General features: G+C 42.7%; 2 protein-coding genes and 1 long non-coding RNA gene across 4 annotated transcripts in view; 2 read left to right on the plus strand and 1 right to left on the minus strand.

The window, feature by feature from the left end:
• The window catches only part of LOC118290363, a 43,338-nt gene extending 28,346 nt beyond the window's left edge, over window positions 1-14,992 (minus strand). The window contains exons 1-2 of one of the 2 annotated variants that reach the window (XR_004786403.2): window positions 14,677-14,992; window positions 14,173-14,291 (exon numbers count right to left, since the gene is read on the minus strand). This is a non-coding gene — a long non-coding RNA (uncharacterized LOC118290363). Of the gene's footprint in view, window positions 1-14,172; window positions 14,654-14,676 lie in introns of those variants that run through there. The other variant, XR_004786402.2, reaches the window with a different exon arrangement.
• LOC118290357 (potassium channel subfamily K member 13) lies at window positions 2,619-12,905 on the plus strand. Its single transcript, XM_035617958.2, has 3 exons — window positions 2,619-3,349; window positions 6,360-7,147; window positions 9,215-12,905. Exons 1-3 carry the CDS (start codon window positions 3,010-3,012, stop codon window positions 9,368-9,370), a joined length of 1,284 nt encoding a protein of 427 aa, XP_035473851.1. The 5' UTR covers window positions 2,619-3,009; the 3' UTR covers window positions 9,371-12,905.
• On the plus strand, window positions 13,594-20,774 carry LOC118290356 (26S proteasome regulatory subunit 4). The gene is made up of 11 exons (XM_035617956.2): window positions 13,594-13,672; window positions 14,204-14,257; window positions 14,729-14,825; window positions 15,185-15,309; window positions 15,411-15,596; window positions 15,774-15,902; window positions 16,543-16,639; window positions 17,957-18,146; window positions 18,743-18,894; window positions 19,398-19,552; window positions 20,432-20,774. The coding sequence occupies exons 1-11, from the start codon at window positions 13,670-13,672 to the stop codon at window positions 20,564-20,566; spliced, it is 1,323 nt and encodes a 440-aa protein (XP_035473849.1). The 5' UTR covers window positions 13,594-13,669; the 3' UTR covers window positions 20,567-20,774.
• Window positions 20,775-21,141: the final 367 nt, after the last annotated feature.

Here is a 21,141-nt window from a genome sequence, read left to right on the forward strand (position 1 = left end):
GGGGACATTGGAGATCAAATTAATTTAGTATAGTATATTTTTTGAAACTACAATACAGCAGTGCAGAGTAGTGCAGTGTAGTATGGTATATCATAGTATGGTATGGAACACTACATCATATTATAATAGATAGACTATTAGTAAGAATGGTTACATATACATAAATATTACATGATATATGAATGGTACAGCATAATATCTAGCGTAGCATAGCATTGTCTAGCATATAAAGTATAGAATAGCATAATATTGCATAGTATAGTATCTAGCGTAGCATCGCATGTTATTGTATTGTATAGTATAGTGTAGTATAGCATAGTATAGTATAGTATAGTATAGCATAGCATAATATAGCATAGTATCTAGTGTAGCATAGGATTGTATCATATAGAATAATGTAGTTTAGCATAGCATAGCATAATAAAGTATAGTATCTAGTATAGCATAGCATTGTATAGTATTGTATAACAGAGTGTAGTATAATATAGCATAGCATAATATAGTAAAGTATCTAGTGTAGCATAGGATTTTATGGTATAGTATAGCATAGCATAATATAGCATAGTATAGTATCTAGCGAAGCATAGCATAGTGTAGTTTAGTATAGCATAGCATACTATAGAATAGTATAGTTTCTAGCGTAGCATAGCATTGTATAGTATTGTATAGCATAGTGTAGTATAGTATAGCATAGCATAATATAGTATAGTATCTAGTGTATCATAGCATTGTATGGTATAGTATAGCATAGCATAATATAGCATAGTATAGTATAGTATCTAGCAACGCAAAGCATAGCATAGTATAGTATATCATAAAATAGCATAGTATATCATAGTATAGTACAGTGCACATAAAATCCTTAATAACTGAGGTACTTGTAAACAGAAAACACAACAGAATTATCAGTTTTGTTGTGTAAAAATTATCACTAAACCTATTTAGTTTCAGTGTCATGCTGACTTAATAATTCATTTATCACTTTGCTGGTGGCCTTTACCAGTCGATGCAGACCTACATGAGTCCATGTGAGTGGAGAAGCACCAGTCCAGAACTTAATCTCCAAATAATTGCCAGTGAAATATCAATACTTCGCTGTGTGGTATTCCTGCAGCCCAGTCTATTAAATCAGTCACAATGTGGTTGCAAACAGACTGTGAGTCATGTACAAACTGGTGTATTATAATATCAGCTGTTTCCTGCATTCATCGGTTGCTTCCTCTTGTTCAATAACTATAACTGCTTCTGCAGAATGTTTTATTCATCTACTTTAGGTATAACCACTGAGCTCCATGCCGTCAATTGTAAATTGTTCACCCTTTTTTCTTGTATCTGTTTAGCTTCTCGTAAATGTCCTGTAATAAAACTGCCTCCTGCTCTTGCCTTTACCTATTTACCTCTCACTCATTCTTCATCTCACTAGCTTGAATCGAGGGTGACAAAGGACCAGCAAATTGTTGTTTGTGAACGCTCTATGCAAATCAGATGGGGCCGCATTTTAATGTTTTAATCTTATAGTTTTTTTAAAAGAGAGATTAACTTTTTGAAAAAAACCCTATGCACGAGGTAACTTTTCAATCCTTGCATGGCAGAGAAAGAGCGAACTGCTTCCAGTCTCCTTCCTCTTCGCAGTCCTGTCTCGCTGTGACCTACGGCAAAGAGCGATCACTAGGAACAGTCCAAGCTGACAAACTGCCAATCAGCACACAAGTAACGGTTGTGTTAAGCAACAATAAGTGTAGAGTCATAAACTAATGTTGAGTTAGTAATAACCCAAAGTGCTCCTACTGTATTTATGATGCTGATAATAATACTCAGCATAAGTCCTCTCCATCTTGCACTGTTTCTATAATTATTAATTCAAAACCAATTCAGACTTTGTCAGATGAAATAATGAAGTCATATATTAATAATACCGAAAATATATGCTTCAAAGTAATGCTGGAGGCTACTTCACACTCAGAATTATTAATGCATTGATTCACGCATCATGTAGCAGCAGATTTTCATGTTTCATGCATGTTATCTGTTACAACTCTTCAAGTTCATTTTTCTAAAGTAGATCTGGCAAACGTTATCAAAAAGAAAACTCAAACACTATCACCAGCTTTATGTTACATTAATGTTGACATGCTGTACGTTTAGACCGAGGCAGTGCTCTGTCCAGGGTGCTGAAATGACCTTGCGTGCGTCATTTTTCCTTTTTTTAAGTCCCCAACTTTACAGAAATAGCCTTTTTAGCTGTCTCTCTGAGCCCTGAATAATTGATCTCGAGCCGTTGTTCCGTTGTGACATTTGCTCACACCGTCCCCGGGCGTGAGCGTGGGCCGGAGCACGAATCCCTCGCCAGAGCCCGGAAAGGTCAAGGGATATTGATCTCACTATGCAAACGCCGGCTGCGTCGTCGGAATCAAACCCCCCAAAGTTTGGGGTCAGGTCGAACACTTTCGGGTCAGCCCGTGTGGTGCCTCTTACAAGCTGATATTAGGTGAACTCACGTTAGGAATGAACAGATTGGGCGACATCGACTTCGCAGGCCGAGTTGAATTTTGACGAACGACACTGTAAATTCACACTTGCGATTGCGTAAAACGCGCGCTCTGGGGTGGAGACTTCTTTTGGAGAGGCAGGATCGCCGGAGCGCAGCGGCACGACTCCCTGCATCCACAGGTTGGCTGCGCGGATCTCTCCACCTCCTCCGAGCGTCTTGGCAACCCCGGACCCGAGAGTATAGACACTCGGTGGAGGTGAACTGACACGCGTTTGGCTCGAACCAGTTGGATCGTGCAGATGCGCACGGGCAAAGCTGTCAAATCCACAACCGTGAAACGACTCGACTCCAGAGTTCTAGGCCGATTGTGATTGTACTGCGCAGGACTTTCCCCCCTCCTTGTGAGAATACATCTTCACGTTTCTTCTGAGGACAGTGCGTTTTTTGGGGGTTTTTTTGGCGCAGACCACCATGCCACAGGTCTCTCGCTGCGACGGCGCCGCGCTGACGAGGGCGACATGATGGCATGTAGGAGCGGCGGCTGCTGCGGCTCGGGTCCCATCAACGAGGACAACGCGAGGTTCCTGCTGCTGGCGCTGTTCATCGTCATCTACCTCTTCTGCGGGGCCGCGGTCTTCTCCGCGCTGGAGCAGCCGAAGGAGCGCGAGGCGAAGGAGCGCTGGGCGCACAGGTTCGAGCTCTTCAGCCAAAAGTACAACCTGAGCAGGAAGGACCTGCACAACTTCCTCCGGAGCTACGAGGAGGCGAACGTGGCCGGCATCCGCGTGGACACAGTCAGACCTCGGTGGGACTTCACCGGCGCGTTTTACTTCGTGGGAACTGTGGTGTCGACCATCGGTGAGATGCAGAAAAGACGTGTCATTTAAAAAAAAGGGTGTTAAAACGACTACTTCTCAGGCAGGTCTGTGAGATAATTTCATGACCACATCCACAAACATCTGCACATAAAGAGCATCATTGTCTTGTGTATGAATACAGACCGTTTCAAGAGTGCTCTGGCCATATTAGTCCACAACCATTCACTTTACCATGACAGGTTTGAGTTGATGATTACATAAGTGCAAGTATGAAGAAAAGGAGCTGATCTTTAATTGATCCTACAGATGAAAGCTGCATTGGCCGTTTACATCGTTTGATGAAATCCTCATCGCTCTAACCTCCAGCATCAAGACTGTCTATTGTAAAATATTCTGCTTATTACTCCGAATCCAGCTGTCAGACATTTTTCTCATGATTAGTGTCATGAATCTAAGCAATCTATCTTTTTCATCTTCTTTTTATCTAACGCTCGGTTTTTTGAGCGCGTATATAGCCTGAGAGAAAGCCAGTTGCAAACCCATCATGATTCTGCATCCTCTAGGCACAGATACTGCGTGCACCAGAGTTTGGATGAATACATGGAGCAGTACAGGAGAGTGTTCAAATATATCAACAAGTCCATCGTGCGTCCGTCTCAGCTGTCAATCACTATGTTTCGCATGTTGTAAATCGAATAACTAATTAAAACCAAACTTATCAGAAAGAGTTAACACTATATAGCTTCTTAAACCATCTTTGAGAAGAATGCCTTTAACGTGTACTTTGACTTTTTAGTTCGGTCCATGTCACCCATCGACTAAGATGGACGGGGTGCAGTTTAAGGCATGTTCAGCAGCCAGCCACCAGGGGGAGATCAAGGTGATTTGGCTTCACTTTTGCTATGTGGCTGCGGCCGTGTTTTGGGGCCACATCAGAGTTCGCAACGTGATTGGTTGTGCGTTCTTTCTTGGTCATTTTTAATGGCAGTTGGTGACCAGCCCAATTGGCACATTATGGGCACCTTCTGCTCCGGAGTTTTCCCTTTTCGTCTGACTGTGGCAGATTTTCAAATGTGGCGGAAAAGCGAAATAATAAGCAACATATTGTACGACAACGAACCCTAACCAGATTGAAGTCAAGCACAGCATTGCTGTGTGTCGGCCTCAGACATAACCTCCTTTTGGGGAACCATCACGTCGTCCATATACAGTCTATGGTTGTGGCACAATCCCATTATTACATTATTCAGGAGAGTCCAGTGTTCCCGTGCCATGAAACACTAAGGTTAATGTTTAAACATACTGTTCAAACGTACTGTTTAAACCGACGGCTCCTCTCACTTCTGTAATGCTACAAACCAGCGACCAGTTGGCTTAGCTTGAAACAAAGGCTGGGAACATGGGAAAACAGTTGGCTCTGTCCAAAGGCAAAACAGTCTGTCTCACCTAATAACACATATCCTGTTTGTTTAATCTTCACAAAAACAATCGTATAGTTACGACAAACTAACCATGTCAACTTTTTTTTAAGCTTCTCATACCGCCAGACAAAGGCAAACTAGCGGCTTCCCTGGATTCCACTATTTGTGCTGAACTAAAACAAGCCAACGGCTGAAGATCATACCGTACAGACAGGAGGGCAATGTCAGTCTTCCTATCCAACTCCTCAGAAGAAAGCCTTCATGCAAACTCACAGAAAGAAAGTTTAGTGGTGTAAATGTTGTTCTCGAGTGAAGGAGGTTGCATTTAGGGTCAGGCGGAAAAGTCAGGACTGCGTAGCACAAGCCATTATGTGTTCCACACACAGCTTTCCGACACCGACGTCACACACACACACCAGTTTCCTTCTCATCTGTCATGGGCTGTGTATTCCATTAGGTTTAATGCCTCGTCGTCACCATCATCGCATTTAACCAGGCTTATGAAACTAGAAAAATACATCTATAAAAACTCAATTAGAACCTGGAGAACCACTGTGGATGTGGAGGTAATCAAACCCTCTGCAATAAGCCTGCCTGTGGCAGCGCAACAGTTAGTCACGCTGCGGGGTATGATATTCATGACACGAGAAACAGCTAAATTAATCTGTGTTTTTGTAAAGAAAAGAGCTTTCGTGTCTGTACGAGTTTGCAGCCGCTATGTCTGTCAACAATCAATTTGTCATGGTGCATGTAACTGTAATCACCGTGACAATCACAAGTGTTCGATATTCTGTAACTAATCAACTGAAAAAGGAGAGCTGACAGACAGAAGCTGAGCCCCGAGTGTTAAACCCGGGATGAAGAGGAGACATCACCGAGAACGACGCAGTCGATAGAAAGACCTCTCGCTCTGACTAAACATTTTTAGCCACCAGCCCGTTCTCGAGAGACAAAGCAGGCGCACACAAACGGCGTCTCAGTCCCCCCCTCGGCGCAAAACCAGACAAAAAGTCTTAAACCTTTCAACAATAAGAGGAGAATGATCAAATAGAGATCTGGAGGCGCTCCGCCGGATCTTTCAGCAGCCAAGTGACTGTGAGGGATACAGTGAAATGTGAAGACAAACCCCCACATTGGGTCTGATGCAGTGATGTACTTGGACTGGAATCACCTCACCTCTTAAGGTGTATGGAGTATGAGTGACAGAGAGAGAGAGGACATCGCCAATGGCGACCCCCCCCCCGAAAAGACTGAGGCCGTGTGTGACTGAGACTGTTGTGTGGGGATGATTTTCAATTAGAAGAAGTAGAGATCAGTAATTGCACATCTTCGTTAATGACCGAGAGGGTGTGAGTTTGGTTTTATAGGGGAGTTAGAGCAGCTCGGGGCAAATGACCACCCTCATCTCCGCTACAAACAATCCATTCGTTCATTTAGAACACTTGGCACTTAGGCACTGAGTAAGTCTAATAATTTTTTTCACAAGGGCAGGTAATGCTTTTATGTGAAATGATTATTTTATTCGCTCCTTTTCTTCAGAGGGACTTGTAAGTAGGACAGGAGTACTTGCTTCATTTTACCTTGTCATTTTCTACTTTTTTTAAAGAATATTTTTCCGTGTGTTTTCAGGGTTTGGGATGACCACTCCTGCCACCGTCGGGGGAAAAGTCTTCCTGATGTTCTACGGCCTGCTCGGCTGTGCCGCCACCCTCCTCTTCTTCAACCTCTTCCTAGAGCGCGTCATCACCGTCATCGCTGTTGTCCTCAAGTCCTGCCACGAACTGCGCCACAGCAAGGCCGTGCTCCCGCAAAATGGCCGGCGAGTCTCTGAGGAAAACCGGCCAGCTGTGGCCGCGGGAGGCGGCCGAGGACGAGGTGAGGACCTGGCTGGCTGGAAGCCCTCGGTCTACTGCGTCATGGTCATCCTAGGAGTGGCGGCCATCTTGGTGTCCTGCTGCGCCTCGTTCATGTACTCAGCAGCGGAGGGTTGGGGCTACCTGGACTCGCTCTACTTCTGTTTTGTGGCATTCAGCACCATTGGCTTTGGAGATATGGTGAGCAGCCAGCGGGTGGTCTATGATGGCCATGCGTCAGTGGCTTACCAGATGGGCAACTTCTTCTTCATCTTAACCGGCGTCTGCTGCATCTACTCTCTCTTCAACGTCATCTCAATCGTCATCAAGCAGGTGCTCAACTGGTTGCTGAGGCGGCTGGAAGCCCCCTGCCGCTGCTGTCACCCCAGGAGGGGTCACCACCCGCACCGGCACCCCCGACGGAACGTGGTGGCCCCAGGGCACCTGCGCACCCGCAGAGACCCCTCCATCGAGACCGACGCCATGAACGAGAGCGAGACCGACGCTGGGCGCAGGATGTCTGGGGAGATGATCTCCATGAGGGACTTCTTAGCGGCCAACAAGGTGAGAGCTGCTCGGCTCGAGCAGGCTGTGGCCGTTCATTCCACGCGTTTAATATAATCACGTGTTATTATATTAAACACGAGCCTTAATCATTTAAATATAATGAGGAATTTGATTTTACCGATCACATGAGTAGCTGACAGAACATTAGGTCTAATAACCTTCTTTCCCTGTAGACACACTTACTGCAGTCATTAAATCCGTCAGCCCGCTCTCAGCCATCTCCATCATTATAAGCTTTATTGATTTTTTTTGTTCTCTATGGCAGCACAGTTGTCAATGCAGAGATCCCTCATGCGCCATAACATCCACCTGACATATCATGTAGTAACACATGCATATTTATGATTATTGAAACTCATATTTAAATCATTGTAGTAATGATAAAGACTTGGTGTGAAAGATTTCTCTGAAAACCAACAACTTTACTCTTTTTCCATCGCCACTTCAACAGCCCTTATAGCCACTCGGAGGTGCCAATTGTACGCACATTTCCATAACTGCTCCCCTACTGTTCAGACAAGAGGAATGAGTGGTGTGTGCTCTTGAATGTCCAAACCCCACTGGCTCACCCAAGGATTATTATAAACTCTAAAATTTGGATTTTCACAGCTGATCATTCTGCCATGAAAAAGACTAAATGGTTTGATGCCAAAGCAAAAATATGAACTTAACTTAACAAAAAGTGATATGCATATTGATTTCATTGAGTGTGACCTACACTTCCAGAGGATCTGTGCTCGCATACTTAAATATTGTCAACTCAATATGAATCCAGTTTACAATGTTATGTACTGCCTCTGCCTGCTCACACTCTTGAAGCACAACACAGACGAAAACTTTCACCTTCTCCCACCACCTCACTTTTTATATGCTACCAGACTAATCGTCAATCAATCACAGCATAAGTTTTGAATAAGTTTAGGTTTTAAGCAGGGCAGGTAGTGGGTGACAAGCTATTTTTACCCTCTGGGCTTACTGTAGCTGTATGCACTTATTTATGTAAATGTGTTTAAGTATTGATTTACTTAGCTCTTTCGTAGCTCTTTCTACAAATAGGAAACAATTTGTGAAAGAAATCAAATTGAAATTACAAGGACATCACTATGAATGGAATTTAAATCACAGGAGGACCTGTAAGTTAGGTGTAAAATAGTAGGTACCTGGCGTGAAAAAATACCAACATACGCTCTGGATACGAGAAGAAAATAAAAATCACTGACCAGTGCAGATATCGTTAAATTAACCCCAAAGAATTCAATTCAAACAAGGAGAATGCCTTATTTTCTACAGCATACGTACTAAAGCAAAGCCCAGCGCTACGTGTATGTGCATATGCATGTATGTGTGGAATACATGTTACAGTGTGATGAGTGACAGCCAATTTCCCCGCAAATGATGGTACTGCCTTGTCTGTCAGAAGAGGTCGGTAATTTCCGACATGTAAATCACTTTATGTAACCACAAAGCAAGGAATCCCTGTCTGCGTGTGGCTCGCATATCTCAAGAACTCTTCTTATTATCTTATTGGCTCCACACTTGTCATGTGTACTTTTAAGGCCCCGAGGATGCGCAATGTCAAATTTGGTGCGATTTGGACCTGCAATGCGTTCAATGTTTACGAGCTTTGAATGAACGGGCAAACAGCAACAATATTTCACTCTCGACCAAAGAGGCGGGCTGACATTGCCATCCCTAGCCCTTAGCATGGTTCTAGCAGGTGTGTTTTAATCCACCTCCATATCATTTGATTTTATACTGGCTGAACACAGTACATTCTCTCCACATTGCTTTGTAGAATGTAAAAGGGACTCGTCGGTGTGTGGGAGAGTAATGAACTGGCTCGTGTCAGTATTTGTCGTCTTTGTTCAGGCAAAATTGACACAGCATCACCATCTGCCGCCTTTATGTCCCACCTGTGAAATCAGATGTACCGGCCACCGACACATTGTGTTCCCCATTGTTTCGCAAAGCTTTCACGGGGGATGCACGCGCCACTTCCAAACACAGACAGCAAATATATTTCCCCGTCCGTTGATTTCTCCCATCTCTGTCCCCTCCCCGCAGGTTAACCTGGCTATTATGCAGAAGCAGCTATCGGAGATGGCCATCGGGCACCCGCGCCAGTCGAGCTCCAGCTCGCGTCAGAACGGCTTCTCAGGAGGGGTGGGCGCCCTTGGCATCATGAACAACCGGTTGGCAGAGACCAGTGTGGACAGATAGAGGAATCTTCAAAAGGATATCTTTCAGAAGGATACAAAAGGCTGAGAGAATGAGGCCAGTAAGCACAAGCAGACACTGTGGACTGCCTTCCCGAAGGAAAAAAACAAACAAACATAGACTGAATTAATGACTACAAAATATATCCTGCCCATCGACAAGCCGGCTGACCCCCAGCAGCTACAGTGTAGAATGAATCCATCTCAGCCCACTTCCTCCGTAAAGAACGTGTCTACATGAATGATGCATGATAGGTTTGCTGGAGTCTCACATCTGGATTAGGCTCAGAGTGCTGGAACGTTCCCCCCGCGAGGAATTCAGTTTCCATGGTGATAAAAAAAAAGCCTGTCCAGAGCCCATGTATGCACGCTTCAAAGACCTGAAGCACACTACATGCTACTCCTCGCCGAACCACAACTTCCACTCATCTGCAGTACTTTACAACACCCACTGAGACTCTACCTGTGTCCGCGTCGTCTGATCTGTCTCTGGAAGCGACATTCACGACAGAACAATGGCTTTAATAAAATGGGTGTTGCCTGGTTTTTGTGACTAACGGCAGTTGTAACATAAACACACCGTTTCATGTCGGAAATGAAAGAAAGATTGATTGAAGATTGCCTGATTCGCGACTAATTAAATGTCTACTTTCGAAGCTTGAATACATGTTTTTACATTCAGACAATCAATGACTCTCCCATTCACATCATTCATGGTTCAGACGAATGTTTCACCACCACATTATATCCCTCTATGCTCCTCTGCTTTCATCCACTATCACGACAAACAAAGGACAAAACCCCCGGAAGCAATCTCATCACAGTCCAAGCAGACTTATTATAGCTGAATGAGCAATGGTGCGAGTCTGAGATGAGACCTATTATGTGAAACTGCCGTTTACTTAGGTTTGCTTCGATGCACATTATCGTAACGCAGTTGCAGACAGGTTCCTGATGCTGTGTGGGCCTAGAGGCGGTCGGTATTGGTACTGTATAAAGGCAGAGAAACAAATATCTCCAGGTCTCGTTACTAGATTTTAGCTCAGCCGCGTTGGTTTTATGTTTTGTCCCCCCCCCCCCCGTTGTCTGGATTCACAGCAAGCACAGTAAACACAAAGGACAAGAAACAGGAAAAGGAGATTGTTAATACCATGCCTGTGGAGTGATTGACTTCAGTGAATGCTGCAAACACCCAGGAGCAAGAAGGACTTGTGGACACTACATTATGCTTGATTTAGAGAGATGATATAGTCCCCGCCATGCACTCTGTAAATGCATCCGAGAGGTTGCTGTAATCACGGACTGAGAATCCTCCAGGTTCCACCTCTGATGTCGTCGGCTGAGCTTCACATCAGTACCTCCTTTGGAGTGGTCTTGTTAAAATGACAACCTGACAAAACTGCAAATGAAGAATGTGTTCTAATCATATCTGTACAGAGTCACCATGCCCTTTTCTTATTTTTTAGAGTGATATGTAATGAATATTGTGTTGATTGAGTAATTTGCTGCAAAATCGGTTCAGTTCACATCATAAACTGCGAAGAAGGAGGCGAGATGCAGATGGCTCACAGCATTAATTAAACATATGCTGAGTAAAAGAAAGAAATGTGTTGTCTTCTAATCCCCCGCCCCCACAATGCAAATGTCCAATCATTGCATAGCAACTGTAACTGGCAAGGCAACCCCGTCAGGCCTTGGAAGAACATGTGGAGAAATCCACATGTTTTTTGGAGTGTAATGGATGGTGCATTACCATAGATTTTCCACAAATCCAAATCACAGAAATGAAATTTCTTAGAGTATTAAACTGTGTGTTTTTGTACTGTAATGTAAGACGCCGTTGTCAGCGTGTCTATGTTATTAGCTTACTACCTACAGTAACTCAGTAGCAGTGATGCTGATTTAACATGTACGGAAAATTGTGTCCAGCCATTTCGGGTCAGTCGCGTTCAAAACAGCAGGAACATTTCCGGAACATTTCTGCAACATTTGCGGACATTTGCGTTCTCGCATGCAGCCCCTCCGGAGAAGTTCAGGAAAATGTTCGGACTTCAGTGCATGTCTGAAAGCAGCATAACAGTGGTAACAGACAAGGCCAATGAACTCATCATAAGCACTGACTAGCGCGGGCAGTTCCACCATATAGAAAGCCAATATTGGATGTTATCAGAGTTTAGGCCTACATTAGCAGTCTTGCTCTTTATTGGATTTGGGCAAGTTTACTCCAACAACCTCAGCCTTGAATGCAGCTTCCTCTAATTCCTTATGTAATCCTGTTTCTCTTCCAAGTTTAAGTCATGACACAAGATACAAAATTCATGTAAGAGCTTGCATGACTTGATGTATTTAACCTCCATGTCAAAATGTTCAGTCTCATCAGTACCAACTGTGAGATGTCAACAATATTATCAGCATGTCAGTTGACTGACAGTCGAGAAGCAGAAAATAACACGGACATGAGCAAATCCCTAAAAACTGAAGTCCAATATCTTACAGAGAATAATGAAACAGACCAATATACCTTGTATTGAACAGCCTCCACTCTTTGCTATGGAGACAATCTCACGCTCGGACAGATAATCTGACACACAAACTGGAAAGACGTTGCCTTGCCAATGCTCATGCCAACACGTACACACACACACACACACGTGTGTGTGTATGTGTGTGTGTGTGTGTGTGTGTACGTGTTTGCACACACACACAAGCTTAATAGAGAAGCAGAGAACATGTCATAGAAGCTGTGCCTACACAGATAATAATAGCTTTGAAAAAATGATTGTGTGTTCATGTCTGTTTTTCTGTGCTAATACAGTACGTGTGTGTGTTAGAGATGAGACTCGGACTGATGCAGAAGTACAAAGACTTTTTGTTAAAGCTCTCTTCTGAGTCACAACAACTCCCAGAGAACTACTGACACCGCTGTTGGATCTGCTGGTTAGAAACAATCTGAAGCGTACTCCAATGGAACCATCACAAAGCATTTTTTAGAATGAAATACTATTGATTTGTTTTCCTTATTCTGTTTTTTTTTCCAAAAGCAACAACTATTGTTGCAACAATATATTTCATATTCATTAGAATAAAACGTATATATTATTTATATTATACAGTGCATTATGCAGGCAATGCTATACTTGTATACAAAAAATCACCCATTAGACAGTATTCACTGGATTTGAGTCCTGTTAAGATCAGTGGTTGTCAAACAACAGCTTTACATATATACAGTCCTGTCCCACCAGAGGGATTAGCTACACAAACAGTGACACCCCTTCACAATGAGTTAATTACCTTAATGAATTAATTAGGATGGGAGGAATGCATTGTCAGTGTTGTGTGCATAATTATTGATTTATCATGTGCACGAGTATGACAGGGGAGGTTAAATCGCAAACGAGCCAATTAAGCAGTCTGTGCGAAAACCAAGGCTGTGAGACCCAGATGGCACGCGGTGCACGTCAAACGAATATGCGAGCCAAGATACTGCTTTTTGTCAGAAATAAAAATTTATAAAAGACAGCATTGTGTCTGCAGCTTTATTCCATTTGTCTCCATTTATTCAGGAAACTCCTTTGTTGTCTCTTTCAGACAAACTCGCCCTTTGTGTTGTTGAAAACACAGGAATCAGCTTGCTTTTCTACCTGCCGTACTGACCCATATGATTAATAATCATCTACAATGTCCAATGCTGCACAGTTAAACATGACAACACATGACATAATGTGTATTACATTGTTTTCAATAAAATTCAAGGAAAATTCTGATTATCACAAAATACAGTGTGCTATTCAATGAGTTCAAACAGTGAAATTTGTACATATGCAGACAACCATGGAGGCTAAACTGCAAATCAGAGAACCAAGACACAAATTATACATCACTTCATTGTCATAGAGTTTAGAAGCACAAAAATATGGTATTTGATATTTTCCAATTAAAATACATTTTGTTGCAATGAACATGAAATGTCCCATTAAAATGCCCCTGGCTGCTGTCCCGATAAAAAACACAATGTATGTTCTGAATATTACTATTATTCAAGTCATTTTATTAGCTGTTGTTTGAACTGGATAATATAGAGAATTAAATAAGATCATACAAATAAACACAGTTAAATATATTAAAGTAAGTACTGGTCTGTAAAACAGTGCAAAAGCAAACAATTGCGCATATTTTAGGGGCGTCCTCACGGCGAACTGTTCCAATTCGGATTACCCATCTGTCGTTGAAAAAAATATATTTATGTTTGTCCTACAGTGTTGCCGTACCCTCTGACGTCACACCAGAGCGACAAGTAACTATGGTAAGTGAGCAAGCAATTTTCTCTGCGGCTCTTACTTTTATTATATTTAAACGAATTATTCGTCGAGGTAATACCTCACAGCACCGTGCACATTACTACTCGTGCTGCGTGTAGGTTCAGGCGGTCTGATGTCTTATTTGTGAAGTAAAAAACAGAATTAAAAGTAGGTAACGGTCAACTAGCCGAAGGCTAGCGACGTTAGCTTTTTTTTTCCTCGGTTAGCAGCCGTCCTTTAACCTAGCTCCTACGGCGATGTCATCCATTGTGTAGAGACAGTCGATACTCTCCTCGTTAACGTTGGTGGGTTTTTTCCACGGATGACCGTGTCCCTGTTATAATTCGTCTGTCAATTAAAACAAGCTAACGCGTTGGAATTGTGCCGTGCGAACTGGGTAGCGGCGACGCGAGCTAACCCTGGCTATAAACAGCTAATGGTGTGCTGGAAGGAACCCCCAGTGCCTGTCACAGTTAAAGTCACCAAATGGCTTCCATCTCCTCACCTTTGATAACGTGCGTCCGATATTCTTCCAGGGTCAAAGCCAGAGTGGAGGCCACGGTCCGGGCGGAGGCAAGAAGGACGACAAGGTGGGAATGACACAGCTCCTGCTAGCCGAGCCTGCTAGCAAAACACAGACATGTTCAACTTACTCTGTTTTTATCGGCCCAAAAATGCGCATATCATTACACGTACGTGGCAAATAGAGCCGCCACATGTGATACATATTCTAGTTATTCTTTTTCATATTTCTCAAAGTAGTATTGTACAATATGTTATTCTTATCATTGTCGACAGGCCAGACACATGTTTTGTAAACACTGATCTAGCATGGACCATTGTGTGTAAAGAGTAGTAACCAAAAGTACTATGTGTTAGCATAGGGGGGTGACAAACAAGGAAGTATTTGCAAAATGTGACTTCTGTTACTAGAACCAATAAAATTTGTTTTTTGTTAAACGTTTGTGAAATGTAAAACACTGTAGTTTTCCATGTTTCTGGCTCTTACCCTTTCTGGTGTGTCATGGCACTGTGTGTTTTGAATTGGTTATCCTTTGAAGGACAAGAAAAAGAAGTATGAGCCTCCAATCCCCACCAGAGTTGGTAAGAGGAAGAAGAAGAGCAAGGGACCAGATGCTGCCAGCAAACTGCCACTGGGTAAGAAAACTGGAAAGAAAAAGAGATTTAACAAAATATTTCATCTGTCTGGTTGTTTGTCTCTGTTTTTGTAGTGGTTGGTATATTTATACTACAGTTCTAAGTTCCACTGATCATATCCCTTTCTCTTGATTACAACTCTTATTTATTTTTTGTTTTGTTGTCATTGTTTTATTTTTCCTGTCATTTTGTGTCTTGGCGGTGTGCAGCGTTCATTAAATATTATATCTAAGTTCTCTGGTCAAAACTGAGGATATGGTTTGGCACTCATCAACTTGAAACTCCTTCCATTGCATTACTGTACAAAAAGAGATTGTAAGAGAAACTAACAGATCAGATGTGTTTGCCTTGTCTCTCAGTCACCCCTCACACTCAGTGCCGCCTGAAGCTGCTGAAGCAGGAGCGGATCAAAGACTACCTACTGATGGAGGAGGAGTTCATCAGGAACCAGGAGCAAATGAAACCCCTGGAAGAGAAACAGGAGGTCAGACCTTGTGGCCTAAATACTGCGTATTATTTTGTGCTGCATATTTGGATAAACGTAGGGAAAATTAAGCAATCCTTTCCTCTTCTTTTTTCTTACAGGAGGAAAGGTCGAAGGTGGATGACCTGAGAGGGACACCCATGTCTGTAGGCACCCTGGAGGAAATCATTGATGACAACCACGCTATTGTTTCCACCTCAGTGGGATCTGAGCACTATGTCAGCATCCTATCTTTTGTGGATAAGGACTTGCTGGAGCCGGGCTGCTCTGTCCTGCTCAACCACAAGGTAATATTCAATCGCATATGATTCAAGATAGTTAACCAGCTACAAACTGTACTTGGATGTTCTTAAATCTAGCCAGCAAGTATTCCACAATCCACACCGATTTTACTGATTATTTTCAAAATTTCTGCCACCCTTTTAATTGATGTAAAAAAACACTCTTGTCCTGTCTAATTTTAGGTCCACGCTGTGATTGGGGTGCTGATGGATGACACTGATCCCTTAGTAACAGTGATGAAGGTGGAGAAAGCCCCACAGGAAACCTACGCTGACATTGGAGGACTGGACAATCAGATCCAGGAGATCAAGGTACAGTAACGACAGATGCTCTTCAACTCGCAATGTCATAAAGTCATAAAACACTAGACAATGTTAATGTGAGATTTCAGCAACCATATTCATTCATCACCAGCCACGCTGTGATATGAATATCAGGTTTGATATTTGTAGACTGTTTGACGATACCAGCTACAAAATCGCGGACTACGACACAAGTCAATATACAGAAATAAAACAACATTAGCACATGTCATCCGTCTGAGCTGCTATAGTGGTCAACAATGAGGCTAAGCAAGAACCGAGCCCTTGCAATAGTGCGTAATTTCATGCTGCACTCCTATTGGTTGGTCAGTTGACGTAGGTTGTAGCAGCAGCCAGTCACACTGTGAGATCCTCGTCTAAATTTCAGAATTTTGTCCAAGGCTGTCTTGTCTATGACAACGGCCATCTTTGAACCTCTTTAACAGTCTGAGCAAGTGCCACCATTTTAGAACCCACCGACTACCTGGCTTTACCAAGTGACCTGTTTGCACATCACTGAAAACATTTGTTGAGCAACCAACACAATCAAATGAAAGGTTCAGTTGCTAACGTTGCCACCTCGTATGAGTTACACATCCTCATTAAATGCTGGGGCCGACTGTGGTTTTCTGTCTGTCCGGTTTAACAGGAGTCAGTGGAGCTGCCTCTCACGCATCCAGAGTATTATGAGGAGATGGGCATCAAGCCTCCCAAAGGTGTAATCCTGTATGGAGCACCTGGCACAGGTAAGGGCTTTCATTAAACCAAAGTCTTGTGAAATTGTGAACTGTGGCAGCAATGTAATGGTTTCAAGCCATTTTAATGAGGTCCGAACACAGAGGTCGTGCTGTTCAATTTTAAGGATTCATTTGAAAAGTATCAACTATTTATAGAGACTAGTTTTACATTACTTACGAAGCATTGTTCTGCAAATAATGTGGTACCAGAATTATACACATGAACGTATAAAGCTTAACCTTTAATTTTCAGTCAGTCAGTCACATTAGTATCTTTTTTTAAGTGAAACCCAGAGGTGAAGATGTTTTTGCCCCAGTTTCACATCGCTGACAACTTCCATCCGGCCATTAGGGAGCTTTTTAAAGGGCACCGTCTGTACAGGTGGGAGCCTGTCACCAGCCTCCTGCAGCCTCTCGGCGCTGCACAGTCTGCGCTACACTGTTGGAATGATTGAATGCAACTCGAGCAATTGTTAAACAAAAATAAATATGCTCATTATGGTGCTAGGTAGTTTCTTCAAAGCAGCACAATTAGCCTTAGACTTGTCGCTCATTTGAAAGGGTCATTTTAAACATTTTGCAAATCAAATAATTTATTCACCGAACAAGATCTTAACAAAGGAGGTAAAGGTTAAGTAGTATTATTCAAATAATAGGAGGCAGTAGTTCTGCAGCAGAGATGCTACTAAGAACCATGGGCTCCTCTAAAAACTGACAGAGGATTTGAAAATGTAGGTCATTGATGCCTACAAAGCAGGAGAGGCTGTTAAAATATAAATGTGCACCTCTCGCTTGAAACTTCCACTGTCTAAATGTCATAAAACTAACGGCCATTAAGGGAAGCTGTGGAAGTCGAGACAAATCTGTGTATAGAGGAAAGAGAAAACTTTGGTATAACAGCTCATCTTCAAGGCAGAAAGGGAAAGGAACCCCCTTTATCAAGGGTTTCACTGACAGTAGTGGTTTGGCACCAACACGAAAGAGTCATTAGAAGGAAATCTTACCAGTGACCTCAGCATGAAAGTCAATAATGACACAAAGCAACACCTGTCTAAGACGATAACCTTTGGCGACATAGTACTGTGGACAGATGAGGTTGAAATTACGATTTGATCAGAGTCACTAAAGGTGTGTTCATAGTAAAAAGATGAAAAGACCAATTCTTTCCACTGGGTGGAAATGTTCTGGTGTTGAGTGGCAGCCAGTGGCACAAGATAAATGGAAGAATGGATCCCACTCCGAGGATGTTGTCTGTGGGAATAAATGGTGTTTTCATGCTGAATGTATACTTATTCACCGATCTTTCTTTTGTTCTACGTGTACTAGGCAAAACGCTGCTTGCCAAGGCCGTAGCCAATCAGACTTCGGCCACCTTCCTGCGCGTGGTGGGCTCGGAGCTGATCCAGAAGTACCTGGGAGATGGGCCCAAGCTGGTACGAGAGCTCTTCAGGGTGGCGGAGGAACATGCCCCCTCTATCGTCTTCATCGATGAGATTGATGCCATCGGCACTAAGAGGTGAACTGAGTGCGACGGGAAACTGTGGAGAAGTGGAGAACAATGCGTTTGATTAGCAAGTGTGACCATTCAAATATTACAATACTTAACAGCACATTAATAGTTAGGGTTGATTTTCTACTCCAGGGTTTCCTTAGTCATCGAGCTGCAAGTGTGTTTCTGTCTTACAATGTTGTACGCCTAGTAAACTGTAGTGTACAAGTATTATTAATCAAATCTCAGTATGCATATCAGTTTGTTTTCAGATGGGCATGATGTAATACAGTAGCTATTGCTTTTTTCCACTTATTAATGAAAAATAAGATGAGTTAATGGACCAGACGCAATAGACGCAGTGTTGGAGTTATTTGTCTGTTCTTCATCCCTGTCGGAAGCAACGTGTAAAAAGATATTAACAATTGTGGCAGCATATTGCCTAGTGGCTGGTGCAAATGAATGAGCCTGTTCATGACTTTGGTTGGATATTGACTGACTTAAATAATATATAAGCTTGTACCTCACATGGAGGAGACTGCGGAAAACCACGATTAACAAGACTACATGACGGGCAAGTCTGAAGATTGGATTCCCGTTTACGTGCTGTGTGTGATGTGCAGGTATGACTCTAACTCTGGAGGTGAGCGGGAGATCCAGAGGACCATGCTGGAGCTGCTCAACCAGCTGGACGGCTTTGACTCGCGCGGGGACGTGAAAGTCATCATGGCCACCAATCGGATAGAAACCCTGGACCCGGCCCTCATCAGACCTGGTCAGTGAGAGTCTGCCCTTATCCGGCTCGGACAGCTACAGTATCACCGACTGGCATTTTGGAAATGCTGAGTCATGGCAGGGATTAGAGTTCTGTCTGTTTGACGAATTTGAGCCGCTCTTCCAAATGCAGATTCCTGTGTTTTCAAGCAATGAATTTACTTTTTACACAGAATACAATTCTTCCTCAGACTCAAAAGAAGAATAAGTATTTATTTTCTTTGCTAATTTGAAAAATCTTCCTCAGATAAGTTATTTATTTATTGACTCTGCTAATCAAATGTTTTACTTCAGTGCAATATAGTGAACAAGTAAAGTCTGGGTCATCATGAGCAAAAGTGCTTTCTTAATTGCATTCTTTTGATGATATAGTGCATCGCTATGTTTTATTTATCAAATTGGTCTTGAGAGACAGTTATTGGCATTAGTCTACTAAATAAAACATCAGGAACAAAATTGGTGAGAACCTGTTTGCACATGGTTTCTTTTTTCTCCCTCCCTTAGGGAGAATCGACCGTAAGATCGAGTTCCCCCTGCCTGATGAAAAGACCAAGAGGAGGATCTTCCAGATCCACACCAGCCGCATGACAGTAGCAGATGATGTCACCCTTGATGACCTCATCCTGGCTAAGGACGACCTATCAGGAGCAGACATCAAGGTGAGGGGGCGAGACTGTTTATTCTTAACTGCAAAAAGGGGTTTTCCATCTGCTCCCAGTTGACAATTTCATAAACCTACAATCCAATCCTGGATATCCAACAGCATAAGACATCTAAGCTTGTGTTCCAATATAATAGTATTTATAGGGGTATGTTGTATTTTACTTTAAAGTGCATTAATCAACATGGTCTCCTGACACCGGAAATGCTTTGTTTCCTTAATTTGCCCTGACCTCGTTCTGTGACTGTGACACTGTGGCAGATTAGAGAAAACATCACAATCCCTTTTCAAAGGACAAAGCAATTTTTCTAAGTTACTCCAGTTTCTACTTGTGAAGTGTTAATTGCACATAGAGCTTCACCTCTCACTGACTAAACTCTGCTGCCCTCATGTGGGATTTTACAGAACTGCATGGTATAGCCTTATGCTTGAATAATTACTTTTCTGACGATTTACTTTGACATCATTCATAGTTTATTTAAAACAATCAAACACGTATCTTATAAACTGTCAGACAACTGTGTGGGCTTGAGAGGCAATTGTTGAGTTTGAATTTTGTCTTTTCTAATTAATATCAGCAGTGACAAGAGTGAAGGCCACTTACAGGCATATTTAGTTTATACTCTAAATACTCTATACATTAAATTAATGATTTTTCTACAAGTTAAATGTCTCCATGTGTCATTAAGAAAGGTTAACATACAAAAGTTAGACTAAAGCGAAGCATCGTTACTGCTGCTTTGTTCCCACAGTAGTAGAATGAGCTCAGTGTTTTACTACCACGCGGAAACTGTCTTTATATTTTTCTAAAACAAAAGTATTTATTAAAGCCTCGACTGAGCCTGACACTTGTCCCTCATCTCTGTGCGTCCTCCAGGCCATCTGCACAGAAGCGGGCCTCATGGCTCTACGAGAGCGCCGCATGAAAGTCACCAACGAAGACTTCAAGAAGTCCAAGGAGAACGTCCTGTACAAGAAGCAGGAGGGCACACCGGAAGGGCTTTACCTCTAACCTTCAAAGTTTTACGTTTCTCCCCCCCCCACCCACCTGTGTCTATGGCTGTGTGAACGAGAGGAGGCAGCAGTTGAGTTGTGCGTCTTCCCTGAGAGAGTTTTGATATATTTTGTGCATGTCATGTCCGCTTTATCCCACTCTCCTGTTACCGTTGTTTGTTAAGACCATAAATAAAATGACAAATTTAAAAAAAGAAAAGAATTCAGATGATGGCGTGTTTGTCATCAGTTGTATCCTTTTTATTTACACAAGTATTTTGGCTGGGGCAGCGCCCTCTAAGATCGTGTTTGTTCAGAAGCGGCATCTGTTGATGCCTGCTCTTTATTAGATTCCAGTATATTGACTAAATCTCTGCGCTGTAATATCTCGAGATAATTAATCATATGAATTATTCAATTAGTTCAGTCTCAGCGTTGTCGCCCCTCAGTGTCCCAAACAAAATCAATCATATCAATATGCAAAGTCATGTTTGCTGTCGTAGGCCAGTGGCGAGATGTGTAGGCCTGAAGAACTTGCCTACTGCCTCCCTTAAAAGCCCCTATTCGCTGATTACTATAATATTCCGTATGACG

The sequence above is a fragment of the Scophthalmus maximus genome, chromosome 18, assembly GCF_022379125.1.
Source record: "Scophthalmus maximus strain ysfricsl-2021 chromosome 18, ASM2237912v1, whole genome shotgun sequence".
In the NCBI taxonomy this organism is placed as follows: Eukaryota; Metazoa; Chordata; class Actinopteri; order Pleuronectiformes; family Scophthalmidae; genus Scophthalmus; species Scophthalmus maximus.

What these genes read in the sequence shown, in the direction of transcription:
- LOC118290357 (XM_035617958.2), top strand. Translation starts at nt 3,010, where the DNA reads ATGATGGCATGTAGGAGCGGCGGCTGCTGCGGCTCGGGTCCCATCAAC. An exon ending in AACTGTGGTGTCGACCATCG is followed by an intron (nt 3,350 to 6,359) that starts GTGAGATGCAGA and finishes GTGTGTTTTCAG; the next exon opens with GGTTTGGGATGACCACTCCT. An exon ending in ACTTCTTAGCGGCCAACAAG is followed by an intron (nt 7,148 to 9,214) that starts GTGAGAGCTGCT and finishes CCCTCCCCGCAG; the next exon opens with GTTAACCTGGCTATTATGCA.
- LOC118290356 (XM_035617956.2), top strand. An exon ending in CTGTCCTGCTCAACCACAAG is followed by an intron (nt 15,597 to 15,773) that starts GTAATATTCAAT and finishes GTCTAATTTTAG; the next exon opens with GTCCACGCTGTGATTGGGGT. An exon ending in ATCAGATCCAGGAGATCAAG is followed by an intron (nt 15,903 to 16,542) that starts GTACAGTAACGA and finishes CCGGTTTAACAG; the next exon opens with GAGTCAGTGGAGCTGCCTCT.